Source organism: Pseudonaja textilis, chromosome 5 (assembly GCF_049901715.1).
Source record: "Pseudonaja textilis isolate UNSWEBS1 chromosome 5, rPseTex1.2, whole genome shotgun sequence".
In the NCBI taxonomy this organism is placed as follows: domain Eukaryota; kingdom Metazoa; phylum Chordata; class Lepidosauria; order Squamata; family Elapidae; genus Pseudonaja; species Pseudonaja textilis.
This window is the reverse complement of record NC_141994.1, coordinates 2,627,534-2,652,263: the sequence shown is the minus strand read 5'-3', so window position 1 is coordinate 2,652,263 and position 24,730 is coordinate 2,627,534. Positions and strand designations below refer to the sequence as shown.

The window sequence follows — 24,730 nt, the reverse complement described above, 5'->3', positions numbered from 1 at the left end:
CCTGTCTTCTATGAGTGCTCTATTAACTTTATAATATATTAACGATTTTTTCAGACTTTAAGATGCACTTTTTTCTTCCAAAAAAGTGGGTGGAAATGTCTGTGTGTCTTATACAGTTAACACAGACTCATTTTGGCCTCCCAAAGCTTCTGTGTGACCCATTTTTGCCCACCCTGGTGTCCAGAAGCATTCTGCAGGCCAAAAATATGGCTGGTTTTGGCCCCCAGAGGCCTCTGCAGGTCCCGTTCTTGCCCTCCCCAATGGGAGGCCGAAAATGGAACATGTGGAGGCCTCCGGAGGCTAAAAATGGATGCACTTTTCACCTGCCAAGTGCTTCTGGACACCGGGGAAGCTGAAAATGGGATGCACGGGGGCTTTGGGACGCCAAAACCAGACACGTTTTTAGCCTGCAGAGTGCTTCTGGACTCCGGGGAGGGCAAAAATGGGACACACAGAGGCTTTGGGACAGGGGTGAGATTCAACCAGTTTGGGCCAGTTTGAGCGAATTGGGTATTAATTTTACATCCAGTTCGGCAAACCAGTAGTTCTGAATCAAGCTGGTCCCACTCTGCCCCTTCCAGGAGTCCATGCCCTGTTTTTTGCCAGGAAGCTGCAGGGAGGCTTACAAGGCCCAAAATGGGACATGGGGCGCAAAGAAGGAAAGAAGAAAGAAAGAGAGAGAGAGAGAAAGAAAGAGGGAGGGAGGGAGGGAGGCAGAAGAAAGAAAGGGAAGGGAGAAAAAGGGAGGAAGGGAGAGAAAGAAAGAAAAAGAAAGAAAGGAAAGAAAGAAAGAAAGAAAGAAAGAAAGAAAGAAAGAAAGAAAGAAAGAAAGAAAGAAAGAAGGGAGGGAGGGAGGGAGGGAGGGAGGGAGGGAGGGAATCGATGTTAGAGTTTATTGCAGAAATTAAATCCAGAAAGCACACAGAGATGACTGGTTCAGCGGGATTCATTAACTTCTTTATATACATAATAACATATGAGTAAAACGTGCAATACCAATAGTAGATTCTTCCAATGCAACGCAACCATCCCTGAACAGTCTGAACAGTCAGACAAGCCCAGACAACTTTGCAGCTTCAGAGCTCAGAGCAGATAGCTTAATACAAGCCACGCCCAGGCTACTTCTAGTTTCAGTTTCTAATTCAGCTCCCATTGGCTGACCTTGTTACCATATCGCTGCCAGTTCATGAATATTCTGACAAGGGAGAAAGAAAAGGAAGGAAGTGAGAAAGAGTCTGTATCGTCATATTCTAACAAGCAGCTGATGGTTAGGACAATTTTGTGTCCTTTTCTAGTGTAATTTGAAGAGTTTCTGCCAATAGAGAGATGAGGGATTATGGCTGAGTTTGGCTGCTTTTCCTCAAGTATGCTTTTATGGAATATAATCATTTTAGAAGATACTGTTTACGTTGCTGCATAAATGCTTCCAAAGTAGCAAAAAGAAAGAAAGGAAGGGGGCAGAGAGAGAAAGAAAGAGAGAAAGAGAAAAAATAGAAAGAGAAAGAAAGAAAGAAAGAAAGAAAGAAAGAAAGAAAGAAAGAAAGAAAGAAAGAAAGAAAGAAAGAAAGAAGGAAGGGGGGAGAGAGAGAAAACTTTGTACTATTATTTTTAATTGTTCCATTATTTATCATATATTAATATTTTACACTGTGCCTACACCTAGAGTGATTTTACTGCCTTTCTTTGGTTCAGGTATTTTTCAGGGTTTACATGTCAATAGTCCAGAGCATAAATATCACTCTTTCTTTCTATAACTCAACATTTTTATGAAAAATAATAAAAAAACAAAACATCCCAGCTCCCTTATTAAAAGTGAGTGTTTTTGATGGATCAGTTAAAAACAAAATCTGTGAAATTAAATAAAGATCAGTGGAAGAATTGTGAAAGGATGGAGGCTGAAGAGAGAATTATAAAGTTAATAAATCTTTAAGAGTTTGTGCAACATTCAGCCTCTTTCAATATTTGGTGTAGCTTGTTGGAAATATCTCAAAGCCAACAAAAAAAACCAACCTTGGATCGTTGAAAACAAAGAGGATTTATTAAAAAGAAATAATAGATGGTTTGCAAAGTGTCTGTGGCCCTTTAGAGCCTCATCAAACAGGTTCAAATCAAAAGCCACACCGTTAAATTCCAAAACATACTTTACATACAGTTTCATCTCGTCACTCAAGTTCCCTCTTTATTGAGACTCATTCTCTCCAACTGCAAACTCATTGGATATGTCCTCAGGTGTTGCAGCTAATCCTAGGATGTCTCTGGAGAGAATTATTTCCTTCTGTTATGTTCTCATCCATACCCCTCTGTACCTCTTACTTTGGCTGCCCATGTGGCATCTTTCCTTAGCATTAAGGAATGTATCCCCTCATCTGGGCCTCTTTCTAACTTCTTAAGGTACAATTTTACAGTTTCAACTTATGCTACCATTTTTCCAAAGAGATTATAACAACCCCGCCAAACATAATAATAATATAAAAGTCATAAGATGAAAATATATAAAGGCTTAACAATGGAGCATGTCAAAAAGTATAAAAGCAAAGCATGTATATACAGGGAGATATATTTCATTTGATAACAGATTTAACAGAAGGAAGGGACCCTGCAGGTCATCCAGTCCAACCCCCATTTGTGAAACATTTAAGCATCTTATGTACCATTTTATTTTTGAATTTACTTATTTCTTACAAGGTGGAGCTAAGTTCTAAAAAAACACTTTTCAGAAATGTATGTTGAATATTAGTACTGTGTAGTAGAATTTGTAACTAAACTCACCAGATGCATATTCTTGTATTTTGGATTTCAAAGTTCAAAAGCATTTTCTTCCCTACTGTGGTTATTTTAGTACTACTTTTAACTAGCTGTTTTATGTATAATTTGTTGATGAAAATAAATTTCTTGCAAAATTTTACTTCAGAGGCGACATGAAAATGTCTTTGTTTGTTGATGCCCATCTTGTAGCAAACAACTTTGTAAAATCCACAGTTCTATATATAATTCCCACTGATCTCTATGAATCACTTTAAAATATGTACGTATGTATGTATGTATGTACTTATGTACATATATTTAATTTCTTAAAATATTTGTTAACTTCTTTCTGGCCCAAGGTGGAATTTTTAGATACTATCAAGGAAAGGATACCAGTTAGTGACCACAATTGGGAATGTCAGTTTGATCATTAAGTGAAGTAATAATCACTGAATGAAACTCTGTCCTTATTATATTACTTCACAGCTTTCCTTTCCTTTATAGACCTATGAAGCTTGCAAATCAACGGTGAAATTCAAACATTTTTACTACCGGTTCTGTGAGCATTGTTTGTTGGGCATGGTGTGGCTTGTTGGGTATGGCAGAGGAAAGATACTGCAAAATCCCATTCCGTCCCCACCCCAATAACCTTCTTTCCAGCTCCATTCTCCTGTGCAGGGCAACAAAAGAAGATCCAGCCGATCAGCTGGGACTCGGGAGGCAGAGAATAGATGGGGGCAGGTCCAGTCAGAGGTGGTGTTTGCCGGTTCTCTGAACTACTCAAAATTTCTGCTACCGGTTCTCCAGAACTGGTCAGAACCTGCTGAATACCACCTCTGTTGCAAATGCAAGGAGTGGGTGTTGTAACTGTGAGCAATTTGCTAAACGAGGACTATGTGTTCAATTTCTGACCATTGTATTATACAGTCAGTATTGCAGGAAGTTGTTGGATAATCAGAGCAGATTCTATACTCTTTTTTTTTTAATTTAGTGGAGTATCTTATAACTGCTGTGACTATCATTTCTTTTTAAGTTAAGTTTCTTCCATGCAATATAGATCTTTCTTCAAAAAACTGTTTTTAAGAGAGATTATGTAATTTTCCATTTACTCTTAAATAAATGACTGACATAAATGTTTATGTATGCTACTTGTCTTGGCATTTAGTAGTAAATTCATCTTTAAATATTTGAATCCATCTCAGCATTCTCTATAATAGGGTATTAATTTGATCACCAGTGAATATTTTCTACATTTATTTTGCAACAAAAAGAGAATAAATTACCTTGGTCTTCGGATTTACTTGATAGTGATAGCAATACCTTCACTTCTGCAATGATAGATGCAATATCAGGCAGAATACAAAAATCTGCACAGTTCTCATTTTCAAGGTGGTTTGTCTCTTCATTTTGTTTAAAAGAATAAGAACTCTGCTGAGAGAATAATTACCCCACCCATTTTTTACCTAGGTCTCCAAGAAACCCAGAACAGAAGATAATTAAACGAGTGATTGCTCTTGAAGGGGACATCATCAAGTAAGTATTATACATTGTCACCTCTGACTTCTGTGAGAGTATTCTAGCACCTTTTTAGTATAATTTGAGTGGTATCCCAGACAACCATCATTTTTTTTGTTATATATGGATATGTATTATTAACAAAGATACCAATCTATGCCTTCTTTATTTTTTTAATGAGAAAGGAGGGGGTTTAAGGCAAAGATAATCACCAGTCGCCAAATCACAGTTGTTTCAATTTGGAACAAGGACCCTGTCTTAATAAATAAAAGGTTGTATTCTATTCACCTCTTTAAATCAGAGCAATATATTATATTTATATCAGGGGTGGGATTCTACTGGTTTTATCCGGTTCTGTAGAAGCCTTTGTGAACTTTCTAAGCAGTTCGGAGAACCGGTAGTTAGAAGCAATCTCCTTTTGTTTTTTTCCACCCTTATTACGTTCTTGGCAGCCAGCCTAGACTTACTATCTCTGGAGCTTTGGGGCGTGGCTTTCTTAAAAGGGAAGGGTTGTTTTAAGCTTTTTACACTGCTGCTGGGAGGAAATACTTCCCTGGACAATCAGCACTTTGAAGAAATAATTGAATAATGAAGCAAAGCTTTTAGTGACAGGGAATCAAGATGAGTGACATTCAGCAAGGCTTCTTGGCTAGCTAGAAAAATTGACATTCAAACGTGAATTTACAGACTCTTTCTGAGTTTTGGTCTAAAACTAGGTTTTGGTGAAAGTTAATTCTGTGCTTGGTGACATTTAATCCTGTGTTTATTGATGGGATAATTTTCCCTATTCAGCTTCAACAAACAACAGCTACTGTTGTGATTTAATGACATGAGTCCGAATTGCTGGAAATGTAAAAAAAAGGAGGGAACTTTCTTCCATATGTGGTGGCCTTGCATAGAGGCACAAAAATATTGGCAGAAAATTAGAAAATGGAGGAAATGACAATAAAACAGATCAAATTTAAACCAGAACTCTTTCTTTTAGGGATCTTTAATAAACAAATCTCAAAAAAAGCGAAGTATACAATACTCAATATTTTGACAGAGGCCAGACTGGCCTTTGCATAATGTTGGAAGCAGCCTCATATTGCACCAGAGAAATTGATTATTCAAAAAATAGCAAATTGTGCAGAGATGGACAAATTAACTTTGGCATTAAAAGGAACAGATACATCAATGTACTATGACAGCTGGAACTGCTGGTATGAATGGATAGAACAAAGATCGATTAAACTATAAAGGGCAAAAGAAGATATAATTGTGGTAGTGAATATATATATATATATATATATATATATATATATATATATATATGGATCTTTGGTTGTTCGGGTTTTCTCCTTCTCAGTCTGAGAAGCAAGAGCCGAAGACAGAAGCCTGAAGATGATGAATGAGACTTCATCGAAACGTTGCCTAGATACTTCGAATCTTACGCGGGAGAAAACCCGAACAACCAAAGATCCACATACAAATACCCGCGAGAACCTCAGAAAATATCGAAGCTTCTATCCCAAATTAACAAATTGTCCCAGAGGAGAATCCAGAGCTAACACGCCCACTTTTATTCCCTGAGGGGCGTGTCAGTCTCTCATCTCACTCCCTGATTTGTCCTTTCCTTCTACGTTGGATCTCACGCCTATGCCTGCGTTTTTGCCTCGCATCAAACCAACATTTCTCAGTTTGATCTCAGCCAGAGGCTCCGCTACGCTGTCCTGATTATCTGCTGACACCTGAGGCACAACCAGGGAGGAAGGTCCTGGGGAGGAAGGCAATTCTTTTTTTCCACTGTTCTTTTTTTGTTCTTTTTTCTCCTTCACATTTATGTACGTGTTGTTTGTCTGTTTTAATTGTAAAATTAATAAAGTTTATTTTTAAAAAAACATAAAAATCAGAAAAAGAATAAAAATGTTTAAAAATATAAAAGTAATCCACCAATAACATTAAAAGAGGAACAGAAAAACCAAAAAGAAAAAAGTTTGTATTCCAATGCTAGAGCCAAAACCAAATTAAAGGCTTAGAAAAAGACCAGAAAAATCAGGCCCAGAATGTCCATCAGCTAAAGTGGAGTGAAAAAATAAATAAATTGAAGTTTAAAAATATGTCACAAAGTAAGTCATTGCCACAAAACCGTGAGTAAGTCATTGCCAAAGTCACAGTGAGTTCTTTCTTTCAACTTCAATCTCCAGCTGTTTTTTTTATTTTACAAGAGTTGCACCTGCATAAACATTTCTTCGGTGCTCAACTCTCTCTCAGATCTGTGGCTAGAAAAATTTTCTCACAGTTCATTCCTTCAGTTCCATCAAAAGGATTTTTAAACCCTCTGGGTGGCAGTGTTGCTTTACTTTCACTCCTTAATGTAACCACTCCTTAATGTTAACACTCCTTAATGTAACCTTAATGTTACATTCACAACCAGTGTAACCAAGACAGGAAAAAAATTCTAATGCAAAAAATTCCCTTTCAAAGCGAAAAAAGAAAACTAACAATGTATCCAATTTCTCCTTTTAAAATAAATATTAGTATTTATCTTTTATTAATTGTAATTAAAAAGTCCAGTCCAGTTAAAAAAATCATTTTTAAAATGTGATAATAAAAAATTTCTCTAATTAGTTTGACAAAAGGTTTACTTTCACTGCTGTTTCCTCTTCAGTCTTTTATATTCTTAAATTCTTTCCCCCCTTAGGGTGCTCTCTTGTCAAAAAGAAAAAAGTTAAAATCTCGCCCAAAGCCGACACACTTTCTTTCTTCTTCTTCCGTTCTGGAGCTGTCCCAACCTTTCAGCAGCTTCAATGGCGACTTTCCTCCACAGCCAAATTGGACAGCTTTCCTGGATCATCCAGAGGCTGGGATTTACAGGATGCGCTGTCCTCGATCACCATCTCAATGGGATGGTTTAGGTCCAAATGGACCATCCAGCTGCGGGGATATCAGCGCCGGTCCCGGAGCCCCGAAATCATTCAACGTACCATCACGACGTCAGCCCTGCCCCCTGAAATATAAATGAGAGTTTTCAAGTCGACATGGTTGTATTTACAAACTGAATTTGAAGTGGGAAGACAGGGTTGAGAGAAATTAAAGGGCTACTTTGATATTTATGTTTTATTTTTTTTTAAAAAAAGGCATCAGCATGCAAAAAGTAAAGGATCATTACATATTAAGACTGTAGCTAAAGTGTTGATTTTTTTGTTTTGCTTTTTTACACAACTAACTTTCCATTTCCATTTGCTTTTAGAACCCTAGGCTATAAAAAGAAATATGTGAAAATTCCACATGGACATATATGGGTAGAAGGCGATCATCATGGGCACAGCTTTGACAGCAACGCTTTTGGTCCGGTAAGAACATAATTATTGTACAAAACACTAAGTTCACGTCATACAATATATAATATTTTATTATGGTATAACAATATTATCTACAATAATTAAAAAGGGCGCACCATTTAAGTTTCTTTATGAGCATTAAGAAAGATTGCTAGGAGCAGCTTCTCCCATCAGAGAGTTGCAGGAAACTTGTTATAACTGATATTTAAAAGGAAAGACAAAACCTTCTTTGATTTGAGTGTGATTGATAACTTCCTCTTCCAAAGGAACATTTGCAATAATCACAGCTTCCCTTACATTTGGCCAAGCTACTGACCCTACTTCCTTCCATTCGGCTATAACTAGTGCCTTGGGAAATTGTTTATTCCTATTATGACTTCACATTTATTTAGTGCCAACTGTGAACTAAGGGCTAAATAGGAAAGCCAAGAGATTTTCATAAAGCATAATAGACAACCATTTCTGGAATAGAGGTAAGAGAGTGGCAGTGTTAAATGAAGATGAAAGCCCTGAATGATGTAGAAGAAGAACACACGATGCAGTGAAGAACTTTCTTAGAAGAGAAGTGGATCTTCACAATTTCTTTTCAACCATCTATTGAATGGAAAAAATAATGACAAAAAGGTGAAATGAACATTAGAGAGAGGTAATGGTACTGGGAGGGAAACAAAGAAACAAAGGGAGAACAATATTTGATAAGAAGTGAAGGGCAAAAAGTAACCTAACAAGGGTGGAAAGAAACAAAGGCTTCCCTAAAGGGCATTTCAAAGAGGGTTATAAACCATTGGATAAATATTACTGTCTAAGTTACATCTAATCTTCATGCTAATCTTCAAAAGCATCATGGATTCTTTAACAGATTTATTTTAACACAGAACCCTGAGAAGAATATTCAGAAAAGTGGACTCATATTAAACGGCTGCAACCTAACTACTGGAGTAAAAAGTTAATATTTTAAAATATAATAAAAGTGAATATTCTAAAAATGGAAGGAAGTGATGAAAGAAAACAGCAAATTTGTTAAAAATATAGAAGCTGGATTTTGAGATTGGATAAACACTGGCTTTGGATAGACATTTATAAGAATGCTGAATTCTCCCATGAGCTGTTCAGAGCATCCGGTAGCAGGAGGTGCTTCAGTCTCTGCATGTCTAGGCTGGGCTTAATTTGTGGAACGCTCCTCCTCCTCCACGGGACTCCTCCCCAGCATTCCCCAGTTTTGGCTCAGCCTTGTTGTGGATAGGCAGTGCTTTTTGTTCTTCCTTGGCCAAAACAGGAGTATTACTCAGCAGGTTTGGATATAGTCCAGTTTGTTTTTTCAGGCTTCTAGCCTCCAAATCACATTAAGATCTCCCAACATTAGCTCTCTCCATCTGGTCGTCGGAGATCATTTGCATTTTCGGGCAGCACTGTTTTGCACCCCGAAGCGGCGGGCGGCTTCGGCATTGATCCGAGCTCCCCACCTGCTTGTTTTACCCCCTGCCATTTGTGATTCCGCATTGCCTTTCTCTACATCGGCAATAGCGGCGTGGGCGTTTTCGCTCTCATCCAAGTCATATTGTTTGATTTTTCCCCTCAGAACACCATCTTGGTGTGGAAAGCAGTAAGCTTAATTCTTTCCACCCCTTTCCCAGCTGTTTCTTTTAGCCACAAGGAGAAGCCGTTGGAGGCATTTCCCCATGCGGCGGGAGTTAGTTGCTGGGAAGCGCGCGGCAAAAGTAATGGCCATTGTTTTTGCCTTTGTTTTAAAAACTGCGTGGCTGCGCTATTCGTAACTTGAGCTGTGTGAGGTAGTTTTCTTTCCCGATCAGAGGTTTTTCTTCTGATAACCTAAGGAATTATTACACCTCGTTTTCTTATTAGATTCGAGGCCATCCGTGCATTATTGTTGGCTTAACCCTCAAAGCCTTACCCACCCAGCGGCACAACAGCGAGCACCCAGGCCCATGTCCACCTGTGCAGGAAAGCTGTTGAAGGCCTCTCTTTATTATCTTGGCCTTTTCAGGCGTTCTTAATTTGGCTGTTTGGATATTCACTATATCAAGATGTTTTTCTATTAATTTATATATATATTTATATTTATATTTATATTATTTATATTTATATTTATATCTATATATATTGGTGACTATCATTCACTCCAATAATAATAATATTAATAATATTAATATTGTGAAAAGATTCAATATTCTAGGCTCAAAGTGACCCACTCTAATCAGCTAATTAAGCCATAACACCTGCAAAGGGTTCCTGAGCCTTTAAATGGTCTCTCAGTCAGGTTCAGTAGGAATTACAATCATGGGAAAGACTGATGACCTGACAGTTGTGCAGAAAACCATCACTGACACCCTCCATAAGGAGGGAAAGCCCCAAAGGTAATTGCAAAAGAAGTTGGATGTTCCCAAAGTGCTGTATCAAAGCACATTAATAGAAAGTTATGTGGAAGGGAAAAGTGTAGAAGAAAAAGGTGCACAAGCAGCAGGGATGACCACAGCTGGAGAGGATTGTCAGGAAAAGGCCACTGAAAAGTGATGGGGACTTTCACAAGGAGTGGACTGAAGCTGGAGTCAGTGCATCAAGAGACACCACACACAGACAGATCCTGGACATGGGCTTCAAATGTCGTATTCCTCTTGTCAAGCCACTCTTGAACAACAAACAATGTCAGAAGAGTCTTACCTGGGCTAAAAAAACCCAGAATTGGTCTGTTGCTCAGTGGTCCAAAGATCTCTTTTTTGATGAGAGCAACTTTTGGATCTTATTTGGAAACCAAGGACACAGAGTCTGGAGGAAGAATGGAGAGGCACATACTGCAAGATGCTTGAAGTCCAGTGTGAAGTTTCCACAGTCTGTGTTGATTTGGGGAGCCATGTCATCTGCTGGTGTTGGTCCACTGTGCTTCATTAAGTCCAGGGTCAATGCAGCCATCTACCAGGAGATTTTGGAGTACTTCATGCTTACTTCCTCAGATGAGCTTTATGGGGATGCTGACTTCATTTTCCAGCAGGACTTGGCACCTGCCCACACTGCCAAAAGCACCAAAACCTGGTTCAATGACCATGGGATTACTGTGCTTGATTGGTGTTATGATATGTACAGAATAACCCTTGAGTAACAAGGATATGCACATGGAAACATTTATGAGAATAGTTATTAATAATTATCCAGCCAGGAAAAGCTTCCTGAACTGGCGGCAGAGGAAAGCGGCCATTAAAGCTGCTGAAAAGTTGGGACAGCTCCGGAATGAAAGGGAAAGCAGAAGGAAAGTGTGTCGGAATTGGGTGATATTTTTTAAAAAAATTCACTGAAGATTAAAGAGCATCCTAAGGAGAAAGGAATTCTAAGAAGATTGAAGACAGAAGAGGAAGTTAGTGGTGGGGAAGCATGTTTATGACTGTCAGATTCAAGTAGAGCTATTTTACTTTGTGTTTTAACAGAAAGATCATTTTTTTTCACCTCTTGGAGCATTCTAGAATTGGGAATCTGTATGCATTACTGGCACAACAAAATAAAAGAAGTGTAGTCTTATATATTAAGAACACAATAACATGGACAGGACCGCGCCCCACTCATCATCAACGAAGAACGAGTGGAAACTGTCCCTACGATCAGATTCCTTGGCATCCATATTTCAGCTGATACCTCCTGGTCCTCTAATACCAAGGCCATAGTGAAGAAGGCTCAGCAATGGCTGCACTTCCTGCGGGTTTTCAGGAAAAACAATCTGGATAAGAAGCTGTTGCTGGCTTTCTATAAAGCCTCTGTGGAGAGCATTCTGACATACTGTCTGGGTGTGTGGTATGCAGGTTCCTCAGCTGAGGACAGGAAAACTGTACAGAGGGTGATAAACACAGGTCAAAAGATCCTTGGTTGCCCTCTGCCCTCCCTGGAAGACTTAGCCAGGTCCCGCTGCCAAAGCAGAATCATGGCCATCGTAGAAGACTCCTCACACCCTGACAATTATTTTTTGACTTGCTGCCGCCCGGACGGCGCTTTAAGTCAATAAAATCCCACACCACTAGACTAACAAATAGTTTCTTTCCCTGGGCCATCCGAACCACAAATAAACACAAAGTCACTACCTTATTAACATGTGAGAAGATATGAAATCGCAATACCTCATTCAGATGCATAATAACATATTACAGTACAATCCATCTCCTGTGTATTACACTCGGCAAAGCATCACAGTCAGTGTAGGATGTATATTTTGTATATATTCATAGATATTGTACTCTCTAATTGAAAATGGAGACATGGATACTCTATTTTTCTTATCTTCATTTTTAAGTGCTCTGGTTTTATTGTAATTGTGAACAATTGCTGGGGTACTTTATTGTACAATGACAATAAAGTTCTTCTTTTTCTCCTTTTTTTCTTTCATCTCCCTCTCTTTCTCTCTCTCTCACCCAGTTCTCTGGCTACACACACTGTTACCTGGAGATGAACTGAGGGGGGAGAAGGGTGAAGCCTTCTGTAGCCCTCCCCACACGGCTCCTGAACTGACACCTGTGACAGGGAGACCGAGAGCAGGAAGCCGAGCTTTGGATTGCACTGGGCATTAAAGTACCCAGCAGCGGATTGCAGACAGTCTCGGCTGGCTGGGAAGGGGGATGCTCCTCCTGTCTCTCCAATTTTTCCCCCAGCCGATTCCTCCTCGTTTTTCCCCTTGGCTGCAGGGCTAGTCAACCGCCACGAGAATGAGGCTCCTCCTGTATGCAGAGAAGAGGTGTTAAAAGACAAGATGGGAGGGTAGAAGGGGCTTTCGCGGGGTAAAGGGGATCAAATTGCTACCTTTCTCCATGCTCAAGGGGAGCCGCTTCAGGTGACCATGGCTTTTTCTCCTGCTTAGAGATAGAAGTCTCGCTGATCGGGATTTTTTTTGGGGGGGTTCTTGGAGCTAAGTGAAATGAGAGCTTGAAACGAGACACGGGGGCGACCGGGCAGGCAGGAGCAGGGCCAAGTAGGGCAGGGGTGATTTTTTTTCCTGCAGTCTCCCTAGCAGACCCGCGTCATGGCTGCTGCCTCCCGCCTCCATGCATCGAGCAGGCTGAGCAGCAGCAGGAAGAGTGTGGAACTCCTGAGCTGCAGGAAGCGGCTGCCAGCAATGCCCAAAGATGCCAAAGATGTTGCAAGGGGAGGTTCAACCCCTCCCCCTCAGTAGCCGCAAAGCACTTGCCGGCCCTCACCAAGCCTCCTCCTTCCCGCTGGGCATGTGAGCATTTCTGGCGAGGAGAAAGAGAAGCGCGGTGGGAGGGGAGTCGAGCGCTTTGCAGCTCCTGAGGGGAGGAGCACGGGAGATCGCGCCCTCCCCTCGCAGGCCAGGGGACACCTGGGAATGGCTCCAATGTCGCGATCTTCTATGCGGTACCCTTCCCATTTATCACCCCTGTTGCTAATGGGTGCACTGAGGACCACCGGCCTTTCCTGGTGGCAGCGGCATGAGTCGGCAAGGGATGCAGGGATACCTGCTCCTCCTCTGCCAGAATCGCACTTGGGACAGTGTCCAGCCAGCCATGCCTGCCCTCCCGCACCAGCCCACATGGCCTTTCTTGCGGTATTATTAAAAGCTGCCGGGGGCGTGAGGTAGGCATGTGGGCACAGGGGAGCGATTGGTGGCAGCACTCCTGGCTGGCAAGGGGGCGGATGTCCTGGGGCTGCATGTGGCCACCAGCAGCACCGATAGTAAGCCAGCCAGGAGTGGGAGCAGCTGGGTCTGGGCTATGGCAAACAAACGAGGGGGGCACAAAATCAGCAACTTACCAAAAATTATGAAGGCCACAGAAGTCAAGTGAGGAGTCTGGGCAGGCAAGCAAGCAAGCGGCGGCAGTGACAACAAGCAAGGACTGGGAACCAGAGGGCAGTCAAAGAACCATTAGGCAGCGCGTGTGACTCTGGAGGCAGGAGAGGCAGATAGGGTGGGGGCGGGCCAGCCAGTGGGACAAAACAGTTTAGCCCGTCTTTTTGCAAATGGGATGGGGAAGGCAGCGTGATCTAGACCCGAAAATCAGCTGAGAGGCCCGCATGCATGGTGGAGAGGAGTTGGGCTGACCGCTCGCATGCCTGCAGAGGGCTCTGTGCCACCTATGGCACGCGTGCCATAGGGTTGCCATCACAGTTCTAGGGTCTTGGTGAAGATGAGAATGTCATCAAGGTAAACAAGGACCCCCTTGTATAGGTGCTCATATAGCCCTCATTTTAAAGATGGACTTTGTTTATATGGGAGGGAGGGAGGGAGGATATTTTAGTTTATTAACTCAGTAGTAACAGTTATGTGGGAGAAAGCCTGCCTGTACATATATCAAGGATTAAACTTTCAATACACATGCTATCTATAACATTTCTGTGTAAGTGGTGATTTGTGCCAATTAATGAGGCTTGCCAAAGTTTAAGAGAGTGCCATAAAAAGATGTGATGATGATTCCATTCGTTGCAGGCGTGGAGACTCCATCCCTGGTGTTCAAAATTTAGAAAAAAGTAATCCCATGCCTCACTAAGCTCTGCTCAGCTAAAAATATGACAGCTAAGCCAGTGAAACAAGTCATCATAATTTATGATTCTTTATTTCACTAGCAAATTTATATGAACCAAGTTAATAAATGCTTACCTGATTTGGTGTTATTCTCATTTAACTCGCTTTATCATTATAATTTTTCAACACCAGTCCTATTACAGGAAATATTCCCATATTTTAGACTTTGAACAATCTCAGCCCATTGTTGAAGCAAGATTTAGCAAATCCTCTTTCAACAAGAGTTATAAAATGCCATATGCATATAAAATGCCACATGCACCTATCTCTTTTAGCCATTTCTTGTCACCCTATATAATACCTGTGCTTTCATTACTTTTTTTCAGATCTCTCTTGGCCTTCTACATGCTCGTGCTACTCATATACTGTGGCCTCCAGAGCGTTGGCAAAAGTTACAACCCAAGCTTTCTCCAGAACGCCAGCCTCTCCAGCATGACCAGGAATGACTAGTTTGGATCTGTTAGAAAACTTATAATTGAATTTGGTATGGCTGTATGAAATGGCTGGTGCAAATGAAATACTCATTCCTTCTAAAGCAATTCTGTCTTGATTTTAGCATTTCAACCATCCCAAAATTCTACAAGGTTTGAACACTTTAGTATAGTGTCTTAATTTTACAGACAAAGAGATTTGTTTTGCTTTTTTTCCCATTGCAACTTTTAGGTTTTTTTTAATTTTACTATTTGTTTTTTCACAATATAGTAGATGTTACTACTGGATAATAAAATATGATATCAGCATGTAATAGTTTATATATTCTAATTCTTTAGATGGTATAATTGTTTTGAAGGAACAATATTTCTCATGTAAAGAACTGTGCCCTAGAATCAATTTTCCCATAAATACATGTCATTAAATGTTTTTACTTGTTATTACTGTCAAGATTAAATTAATTTGTATTTGCATTGCATTTTAAAAGATAATTAAAATTTCTATTTCTATACCAAAGACTTAGAGTATTTCATTGTCCTATACTAGTAAATAACTTCCACCTTGATATATTATGTGTGGTATTAATGGTACCATGCATGCAAACTTACAAACACATACAAAGATCCCAAATACAAGAAGTTTTTCAGCATGGAGAACTGTAACTATATCACTATAAGAATCAATAATATGGATTAAATGGGATTGTGGTCTGATTTAGGCAGCTGTGTTTTTGTGGAATTTCTCTGTGTCTTTGACCATTGTAATATCGGATACATCACCTTCAACATGGAGATGACAAGATCATGCTAAAATTCACAGGGTTAAGGGAAATTAAACTAATGTACCTTTTCTGATCCTGCATATGTAGAGTTGTACACAGTGATTAAAATTCCCCATTTAAAAAAACACAATCTATTTACTATACTATGGAACACTTAGTTTCTTTCTGTAACTAAAAGCACTTTTAATATAATAAATGTATATTCCAGTGACATCAAATACTAGGACATACTTTATACATTCATCTGTAGAATGCTGTATACAGAAACTGCTTTGCCTACAGAATTAAAGCTCCTTGTAAAAGGAGAAACAATGCTACAAGTGGATTGAGAAATGCTTAGACATTTTTGGAATTAGTAACAACATCCAGAAATTTCTGAAGACTTCCGTGAAGCTGATGGCCTATGGACTTGGTGAAGTTAAAATCAAATGAGGAACCTTCCAAGGTGACAACTCATTGTCGCCTCTGTTATTTGTATTTCCAATGATGCCATTTTGAACAAAACAAACTGTGACTAAGAATTGGCTAAAAAAAGAGTTGAAAATTTCCTATTTGCTCTACAGGGATGTTTTAAAATTGGGAAAACAAAACCTGAATTGAGCTCACTGCTGAAAAGCACTGAAAAGTTTGAGATATTGAAATGCAATTTGGCATTGACAAATGTGCAACAATTGCTATTAAAGCAATAAAAATGGTTGAAGATGATGGATTCAAACTTGATAATGAAGAGCTGATAAAAGAAGAAACACCAGACAGTACAAGTACTTAGGAATTTTGGAAGCTTCTGAGCTGTTGCACAACCAAGTCAAGAAAGCTACTTCAACAAAATACATAAAGTGAGCTCAGAAAATCTTGAGATCAAAGAGGAAATATTATAAAGGCAACTAACACCTGGGCAGTGCCTGTAATATGACATTCAGCTGGAATAGTTGATTGGACTCATCTAGAACTTGATAACTTGGATTAAAAGATATGGATACTAATGACAATGCACCATTCTCTGCACTCAAAAAGTGATGTTGATTATATAATTGTCCATAAAAGTCTTGGATAATTATCTTTTTCTCCTTGTTACCATAACAAATTTGACCTTTATCATCTATTAACTGTACTATTCTCCTATTATATAAACAGGAGGATTTTGATGAGGAAAGAATTAAGCTTTATCTACAAAATGCTAACCTACCCAAGATACCTGAAGAGACTGAAAAAATGTTAGAAAGTACCATAACAATGATGGAACTAACGGAAGCACTTAATAGGCAGAATAATGGAAAAGCACCAGGCCCAGATGGGCTCCCGGCAGAATTTTATAAAACATTACAAGAATCGTTGAGCATTCCATTGTTAGAAGTTATAGATGAAGCCATGTTAAATAAGAAAATACCTAAAACATGGTCAGAAGCTTATATCACACTTATTCCAAAAGAAGGGCTGATCCATCACAAATTAAGAACTATAGACCTATTTCTTTACTGAATGCAGATTACAAAATCTTTGCTTCCATCTTGGCAGAAAGGCTCAAAAGATATCTAAATAACTTTATTCATCCTGACCAGAATGGATTCCTGCCAAGGAGACAAATTAGGGATAATATGAGGTAATTCTGGACACTTTGGAATATTACGAGGCACACCCTGAAAAACAAATGGCTTTGGTATTTTTAGATGCCCAAAAAGCATTTGATAATGTGAATTGGAGATTCATGTTTTGTTATTGGAACAGATGGGCTTTGCTAGAAAATTTATTCAAGCAATAGAAGCCATATATGACAAACAAACGGCGAGAGTGATGATAGAGGAGATTTTACAGATTCTATTAATATAAGAAAAGGCACAAGACAAGGTTGCCCATTATCACCTTTGTTATTTGTATTGACTTTGGAAGTGCTGAATAGAAACATTAGAGAGGATCCAAATATAAAAGGAATGAAAATTAAGAAGGAGGAATTTAAATTACAAGCCTTTGCGGATGATTTGGTTTTTATTTTGGAAGATCCTCTAGGAACAGCTTTAAGGCTACTGGAAAAGATAGAGATTTATGGTGAGATGGCCGGTTTGAAAATAAACAAAGATAAAACAAAGATCTTGACAAAGAATATGTTATTAAAAACAAAGAGATGAACTGGCAGATTTATCGAAAATTCAAGTTATTAATAAGGTCAAATATTTGGGGATATATTTGACGCCAAGATGTACTACATTGAAAGAGAATAACTATATCAAACTTAAACAACAGATAGCATCTGATTTGAAAAAATGGGAAAATCTACAATTGTCATTGATAGGTAGAATATCAACAATCAAGATGAATATTTTACCCAGAATTTTATATTTATTCCAAACCATACCAATCAGGCTTGGTAAAGATTACTTTGAAGAATTAAATAAAATTGTGTTGAAGTTCATATGGCAAGGTAAGAAAGCCAGAATAAAATTAAAACTCCTGCAAGATGCTAGAATTAGAGGAGGTTTTGGCCTCCCGAATTGGGAGTTGTATTACCAAGCTGCAAATTTAATGTGGGTTAAGGATTGGATAACATTAAGAAAGACTAGATTGTTGACTCTAGAGGGGCATGATTTATTACTGGGATGGCATGCTTTTCTGTGGTATAAGGGAACCAAATCACAGGGCTATTTTTAGAAGGCATTATATAAGGGAGTCTTTATGGTTGAATTGGGAGAAAATTAAGAGAAAATGTTATTTGAAAATCCCAGTCTGGTTATCAACTATTGAAGCTTTTTCGTATCCTATAATATATGAGAAGGAACAAACAGTTAGATATGGGGAAATATTGGATGAAAAGAGTGAACTTAAAACAATGCAAAAACTAGAAGAACAAGGCATAAAGATGAATTGGTTTTCATATGCGCAAATACATTCAAGGTATCTTATAGATTCTAAAGTGGAGGGATTTTATGATAAATTGACTGATCTAGACAGGATCTTGACAGGTACTGATGAAAAATGATTAAAAAAATATACACTTATTTGTTGGAAATTTTATTAGAGGAGGAACAAGTTAAAGAAACGATGATTGTTTGGGGAAGAATTTTGGATATGGGATTGATTTGGAGAATTGGGAAAATTGTGGTCTCAAAATTATAAATGACAATGTCAACAGCTTATAAAGAAAACTTGTATAAGATGTTTTACAGGTGGCATTTTCCGACAAGAATTGCAAGAATGTTTAAGAACAAATCTGAAAAATGTTGGAAATGTCATCAGATACCTGGCTCATACTACCATATGTGGTGGACTTGTGAGGACGCTAGAAAATATTGGACTAAAATACGCATATGGTTGGAAAAAATGACAAAGACACATATAGACTTGAAACCAGAGATTTTTTTATTGGGAATCTTACCGGATATATATAATAAAAATTTGAAGTATCTGATTGTAAATATATTAACAGCGGCTAGGATTGTATTTGCTAAGAACTGGAAGAGTGAGAAAATTCCATCAGAAGAAGAAATTATTAAGAAAATATTGGATTGTGCTGAAATGAGCAAATTGACATTTGAAATCAGAGAACAAGAAGATAAACAATTTTATGAAGTTTGGGATCTTTTTTTTATCAATGGTTAGATAATAAAACATAATGATAGAATATTCAGATTTAGCATAAAAAAATTTTTTTTCTTAATATTATCTTTATAAAACATTATTAAGGTAGATTTGGTATGATCTTTATGATTTATTGCAAAATAAATTAAGCAAACTATAGTTATCTCGTTAAAATATGAATTAACAAAATTAAAAATGATTTTTTTTTTTTTTAGTGATGATATTAGGTTATACAATTGTTGATTGATAATATGAGCTATTATGTAATATAATTATACTGGTGACTAGGAAATGGATGCACAAAAAAAAAAGTGGTAAACCAATCGATGCACTGTATGTAAATTTATGAAGAAGGATCTTTTTATGTTTTTTGTGGTATGTTTATGTTTATTTTGTTATGTATGTTTATGTTTATTTTGTTATTAAAAAATAAAAAAAAATTATTAAAAAAAAAGTGATGTTGATTGATTGTACTTGCCAAGATCTCAGGGTGCAGAGATCTCTTACAGGTGATAACAAACTGTGGAAGAGAAAAAATATGCCTTAAATGACTACATTAAAAAAAAGAGACCCTTTGCTGAATGGGGTGAAGAAGGAAAATAAGAACATTGAAAGCAGAATATAGAAAGGAAACACAGGGTGTTTAACTGGAAAAAAGAATCCTATGCACTGTCAATACCTGATGGACATTGAAGAAAAGGAAAATACAAAGCTAACATGGAGCTGGTTGAAATCAGGAGTGCTGAAGAAAGAAACTTGAAGGCCTCATTTTGGCTTGCTCAAGAACAAGCCTTGCAGACCAATTCAATAAAAGCAAAAATTCAACATGTCAGCAACAACAGCGAATGTCACTTATGCAATGAGAAAGATGAAATAGTAGATAATCTTACTAAGGTGAGTAAGGAGTGTTGGCTGAACAGCCAACGCCAGCAGCTGCAGAACTACTGCAAGAAAAGTGTTTACCTATCACAAATATACAGTTATTGAAAACAATGAAACAATTATATGTTATTAAGCCCAACAAGAAGAGGATATTTGAAACGAATGCATTAAATCTGTTTTTAATGGAACAAAAAATAGCAGATCAACACTGATTTATAATATGAAATAAAGTATTCACAAAAGCAGAATTGGAAGAACTGCAAAAGTTTGCCCAGGGCAAAAAAAAAAACGGAGGGGGGAGGGGTTTGCTGCAAAAAGCAAAACTCCAAGCCCAAACCGGTAGTAAAATTTTTTGAATCCCACCACTTGGTGAGACTACCATAGAGATTACTGAGCGCAAGTCCCAGAGTGGGACGCTCTGGCTGCTTGTATCGGAAAAGCTCTTACGGTGTTTGAGCTTTGCAGCTCGGCCCACCTACCATAGAGATTACTGAGCGCAAGTCCCAGAGTGGACGCTCTGGCTGGTTGTGTCGGAAAAGCTCTTACGGTGTTTGGGCTTTGCAGCTCGGCCCACCTACCATAGAGATTACTCAGCGCAAGTCCCAGAGTGGGACGCCCTGGCTGGTTGTGTCCGGAAAAGCTCTTACGGTGTTTGGGCTTTGCAGCTCGGCCTACCTACCATAGAGATTACTCAGCGCAAGTCCCAGAGTGGACGCTCTGGCTGCTTGTGTCGGAAAATCTCTTACAGTGTTTGGGCTTTGCAAGCTCGGCCCACCTACCATAGAGATTACTGAGCGCAAGTCCCAGAGTGGGACGCTCTGGCTGCTTGTGTCGGAAAAGCTCTTACAGTGTTTGGGCTTTTCAGCAGGCCCACCTACCATAGAGATTACTGAGCGCAAGTCCTAGAGTGGACGCTCTGTCTGCTTGTATAGGAAAAGCTCTTACGGTGTTTGGGCTTTGCAGCTCGGCCCACCTACCATAGAGATTACTGAGCGCAAGTCCCAGAGTGGACGCTCTGGCTGGTTGTGTCGGAAAAGCTCTTACGGTGTTTGGGCTTTGCAGCTCGGCCCACCTACCATAGAGATTACTCAGCGCAAGTCCCAGAGTGGGACGCTCTGACTGCTTGTGTCGGAAAAGCTCTTACGGTGTTTGGGCTTTTCAGCTCGGCCCACCTATCATAGAGATTACTGAGCGCGAGTCCCAGAGTGGGACGCTCTGTCTGCTTGTATCGGAAAAGCTCTTACGGTGTTTGGGCTTTGCAGCTCGGCCCACCTAACCATAGAGATTACTGAGCGCAAGTCCCAGAGTGGGACGCTCTGACTGCTTGTGTCGGAAAAGCTCTTACGGTGTTTGGGCTTTTCAGCTCGGCCCACCTATCATAGAGATTACTGAGCGCAAGTCCCAGAGTGGGACGCTCTGGCTGCTTGTGTCGGAAAAGCTCTTACGGTGTTTGGGCTTTGCAAGCTCGGCCCACCTAACCATAGAGATTACTGAGCGCAAGTCCCAGAGTGGGACGCTCTGGCTGCTTGTGTCGGAAAAGCTCTTACGGTGTTTGGGCTTTGCAGGAAGAGTCCTGAAAGGAAATTAGGAACTGCGACTGTAATTGGTATGGAAAGGGAAAGTGGGGCGACGGGGAGAGGGGAAGTGGAGAGATCGAGGCCCTGGGGGGGACCGTTGTTGATGTCGAGGGAAAGCTTGAACCTCCCTTTTCCCCATCTGAGCTTTTCCAAGCCAGAAAGCTCTAGAAAGAGAGAGGACTTCGGGAAGCCGCCTCCCCTTCCCTGTGCTTGATTTAAAGCTCGGCATCTCCGCTTCTAAAGGGGGAACGAACCCACCGAAGCGAGAGAAATAGGAAGTGAAAAAGCTGCTTCTTCCCCCTTTAAGATCACTTTATCATTGCAGCGGAGAAGCAAAGGCGGAAAGAATTCCCCGACCCCCCACATTTCCCAGACCCATTCAGGGGTCCCGAGAGCAAACTAACTCCTCTTTCTCTCCTAGGGGACCCTTTCTTGACTGTATGGTGTATATCTGACCGCAGATACATTCTGGGGTTTCAGCCAGAGGATGTATTCTTAAATGATTCTAATGCTGCCAGGAGATATATATATATATATTTGTGGTTTGTAAAAAAAACAACAACTTGATGCAAAGTCTTTGTTTGTCAACTACTTGCCATCTTGTTGCTAGTCTGTGTCTTAAACATCTTGGTTTGCCAGATGCAGTTTTTTTTCTTTCCTTGAAAATATTTGGGTGACCGATAGCATGACCGTGCTGCAAATGGTACAGGAATCTAGTACCGTTTGAGTTTGATACAGCTTTTTAACAGGCTTTATTTTATGCTAAGCACCTGTTTCTTTAGACATATCCCCCGAAGTACCATTTTAGAGAGATTGGCTGCCGGGTTGAAGGTGGATTATTAAAGAAAAATGATTTGTGCCAGAAATAGAATGGAAAATCACAGTATTTGAAGAATTAATTGACTGAAGAATGATTGGACGGTTTTAGGGTGTTGTCAATATTTCTGACATGACTGGGCTAACTGTTGAGTAATTTATGTTTATTTACTTTGAAGAATTCCCATGTTCTTGCAGGCATGTGCCATGCATTTTGGATTGATCATAATGTTTATGTGCTAAATTTCTAATTTTATTGATGCATGGCATATCTTGCCTCTGTATAAGATGCTGAATCTGGGAATCTTTAACACTTTCCTAGATAACTCTGTTTCTGGTTATCTTTTTTTCATTATCACTATATTTTTCAGAAGAGCTTTATATCATGAAACAATTATTAATTTGATGAGCTTCCTTACCAGCCTTTTAAAATAGCAAGAGCATTTAGATTTATATACCATTTCATAGTGCTTTATAGCACTCTTTAAGCGATTGTAAATCACTTAAAGCGATTGTAAATCAGCATATTGTGTGCAACAGTCTGGCTCTTTATTTTACTGACCTCAGAAGGATGAAATGAGCTGGTGAGACTGGAACTGCCAAACTGCTAGCTGGTGGCATCAGCAGAATTAGCCTGCATTACTGCGTTCTAACCATTGTGCCACTTCTTTAAGCTGATATTCGCCATGTATTGGAACTACAATTTGGCATTTGGGTCAGAATGATTTGGAATTTTGACAGCTTGTGTCCCTAATATATGCTGTTCTAGGTGAGGAACAAGTATATTTCTCTTAAAAATCTTGGTTTATATATGGAATCTGATGTACATAATAAAGTGATGCTCTTTCCTTCTTCTGTTCCAGGTAATATTATGAACCTAATGTTTGTTTCCAAAATAAGATTTTTTGAGAGAAAGAATTTATGGACAATTTCTGTTTTTATAAGTAATGTCAATTCACTTTCTTTTAGATAAATATGTGTACCTAACATTTAGTACAAAACATCTCTGGAGTGGACAGAGAACTGGAAAACTACACTATTTTTACAGATCTGAACTTTTTTGGAGGATAACCTATGCTTCTCCTTTTAGAGTGTTACATATAAGCAGCCGATGCTATAAACGGACAAGAGGCAAAACAGAGTGGCAGGAGTACTTCTACTGCCATTACTGTTTGGGTTACAGAATTTCTAAATTTAGCACTTCTAAGGAATTGACCAAAAACAATCACATGTCACGATGGAAGAATACTTTAGAATCTGTCTCCAAGGCTGTGTCTGACACTCACAGTGAACTAATTTCACGGCTAGTTCGTCTAAAACCTCAGTCTGCTATACTGAAAAAATCGGTTGAAGCTGATGGGAAGGATAATAGCTTTTTTATCAGCTCAGAAAAATACGGAGAAGCCCCAGGTGAAATCTATCAGGAGGATTATGATGATAACTTTCATGAGAAAAAGACTGTGTCTGCAGATGGAGGCTTAGCGTCAGTTAATACCAGTCAAAGTTCTTTGAAGGATCCCTCAGAGATCAAAAATAGTCTTTTTCATGTTAGCAAATTTGCTACAAACTTTGGGGAAACATACAACTTTATAGCCCATCATATCAACTGGTATTTTAGCACTGTTGGAATGGATCAAGAGAAGAAAGGGAGTGTTCTCCCCGCTAACCAATCCAAACAAGGTGAAGAAACATTTAATTCCTCAGAAGATGACATTTTAAGTGATGAAAACAGGATGAGTGTGGTATCTGCTTTAGTGCCGACCTCGCGGTCATCAAATGCTGAAAAAGTCCCTTCTCCTCCAACTTCCAGTAAAAAGGGTATTTCAAGTTTTCTTTCTTATCCTAGTAACAGTGTACAGGCTTTTGTGGATAGTTACATTGGAGGCCTGGTACCGAAGTTACGATCTGATACAAAATCTGCTGTGCAAGAAAAGACTAAAGAACAGAAACAAGAGGACATGTTGAAAGATGACAAGGAGGCTAAAAGTGCAGAAGAGAAGGAAAAAAGGCTGAATCTTCAAAGGGAAAAGGTAGATGTCTTTCTTGTAGATAGGAGTTTATAATGCATTAATTGGCAACAATATAAGAAAAAGTTTTATCAACATTAGTAAATTGAAATCTCCCTCATCGTTATTTCAGGGGAAACTCTCTGTGTATAATTGGAATAGACAGCCAAGGCTGTCCTCTGTTGTTGTAGACTTCAGGTTCCATGACAGTATTTATGGTGAAATATATTTTGGTGTGAATGTTTACAGTGGTATCTTAAATGAGGACAAACAATTTATTTGAAGTAATTTTGTACTAAATAGAATAAATGGGCACCATCTTACTCTACAGAAGGTACTCCCCATGCATATGTGAAAAGTTCATTGTTGCACATCACTATCTTGGGAACAGAAGGTGATCCATTATAAATGGATTTATAAAGCCAGTTTTACCTGCTTATTTCAAGGCAGCCTTTAGTAATCATAAATAGTTTGCTGTTTTGAGACTTGGGGAATTCTGTGTTACAGAGCTGTTGTAGACTTACTAGAATTATTATGCAATATGAATACAG

The 24,730-nt window shown here is 39.1% G+C and overlaps 2 protein-coding genes across 7 annotated transcripts in view; both read left to right on the top strand.

Moving 5' to 3' along the window:
* Positions 1 to 15,063, top strand: part of IMMP2L (inner mitochondrial membrane peptidase subunit 2) — a 70,912-nt gene extending 55,849 nt beyond the window's left edge. The window contains exons 4-7 of one of the 2 annotated variants that reach the window (XM_087933929.1): positions 3,232 to 3,273; positions 4,213 to 4,278; positions 7,493 to 7,595; positions 14,442 to 15,063. In XM_087933929.1, the coding sequence (XP_087790055.1) occupies positions 3,232 to 3,273; positions 4,213 to 4,278; positions 7,493 to 7,595; positions 14,442 to 14,561 (331 nt within the window). In that variant the 3' untranslated portion in view covers positions 14,562 to 15,063. The remainder of the gene's footprint in view (positions 1 to 3,231; positions 3,274 to 4,212; positions 4,279 to 7,492; positions 7,596 to 14,441) is intronic. The other variant, XM_026713146.2, reaches the window with a different exon arrangement.
* A 6,194-nt stretch (positions 15,064 to 21,257) lies between these two features.
* Positions 21,258 to 24,730, top strand: part of PNPLA8 (patatin like domain 8, phospholipase A2) — a 30,030-nt gene continuing 26,557 nt past the window's right edge. For 2 of the 5 annotated variants that reach the window (XM_087933926.1, XM_026713098.2), the window contains exons 1-2: positions 21,258 to 21,386; positions 23,037 to 24,203. In XM_087933926.1, the coding sequence (XP_087790052.1) occupies positions 23,121 to 24,203 (1,083 nt within the window). In that variant the 5' untranslated portion in view covers positions 21,258 to 21,386; positions 23,037 to 23,120. Of the gene's footprint in view, positions 21,387 to 22,740; positions 22,943 to 23,036; positions 24,204 to 24,730 lie in introns of all 5 variants that reach the window. The other 3 variants (XM_087933928.1, XM_087933927.1, XM_026713102.2) reach the window with 3 other exon arrangements.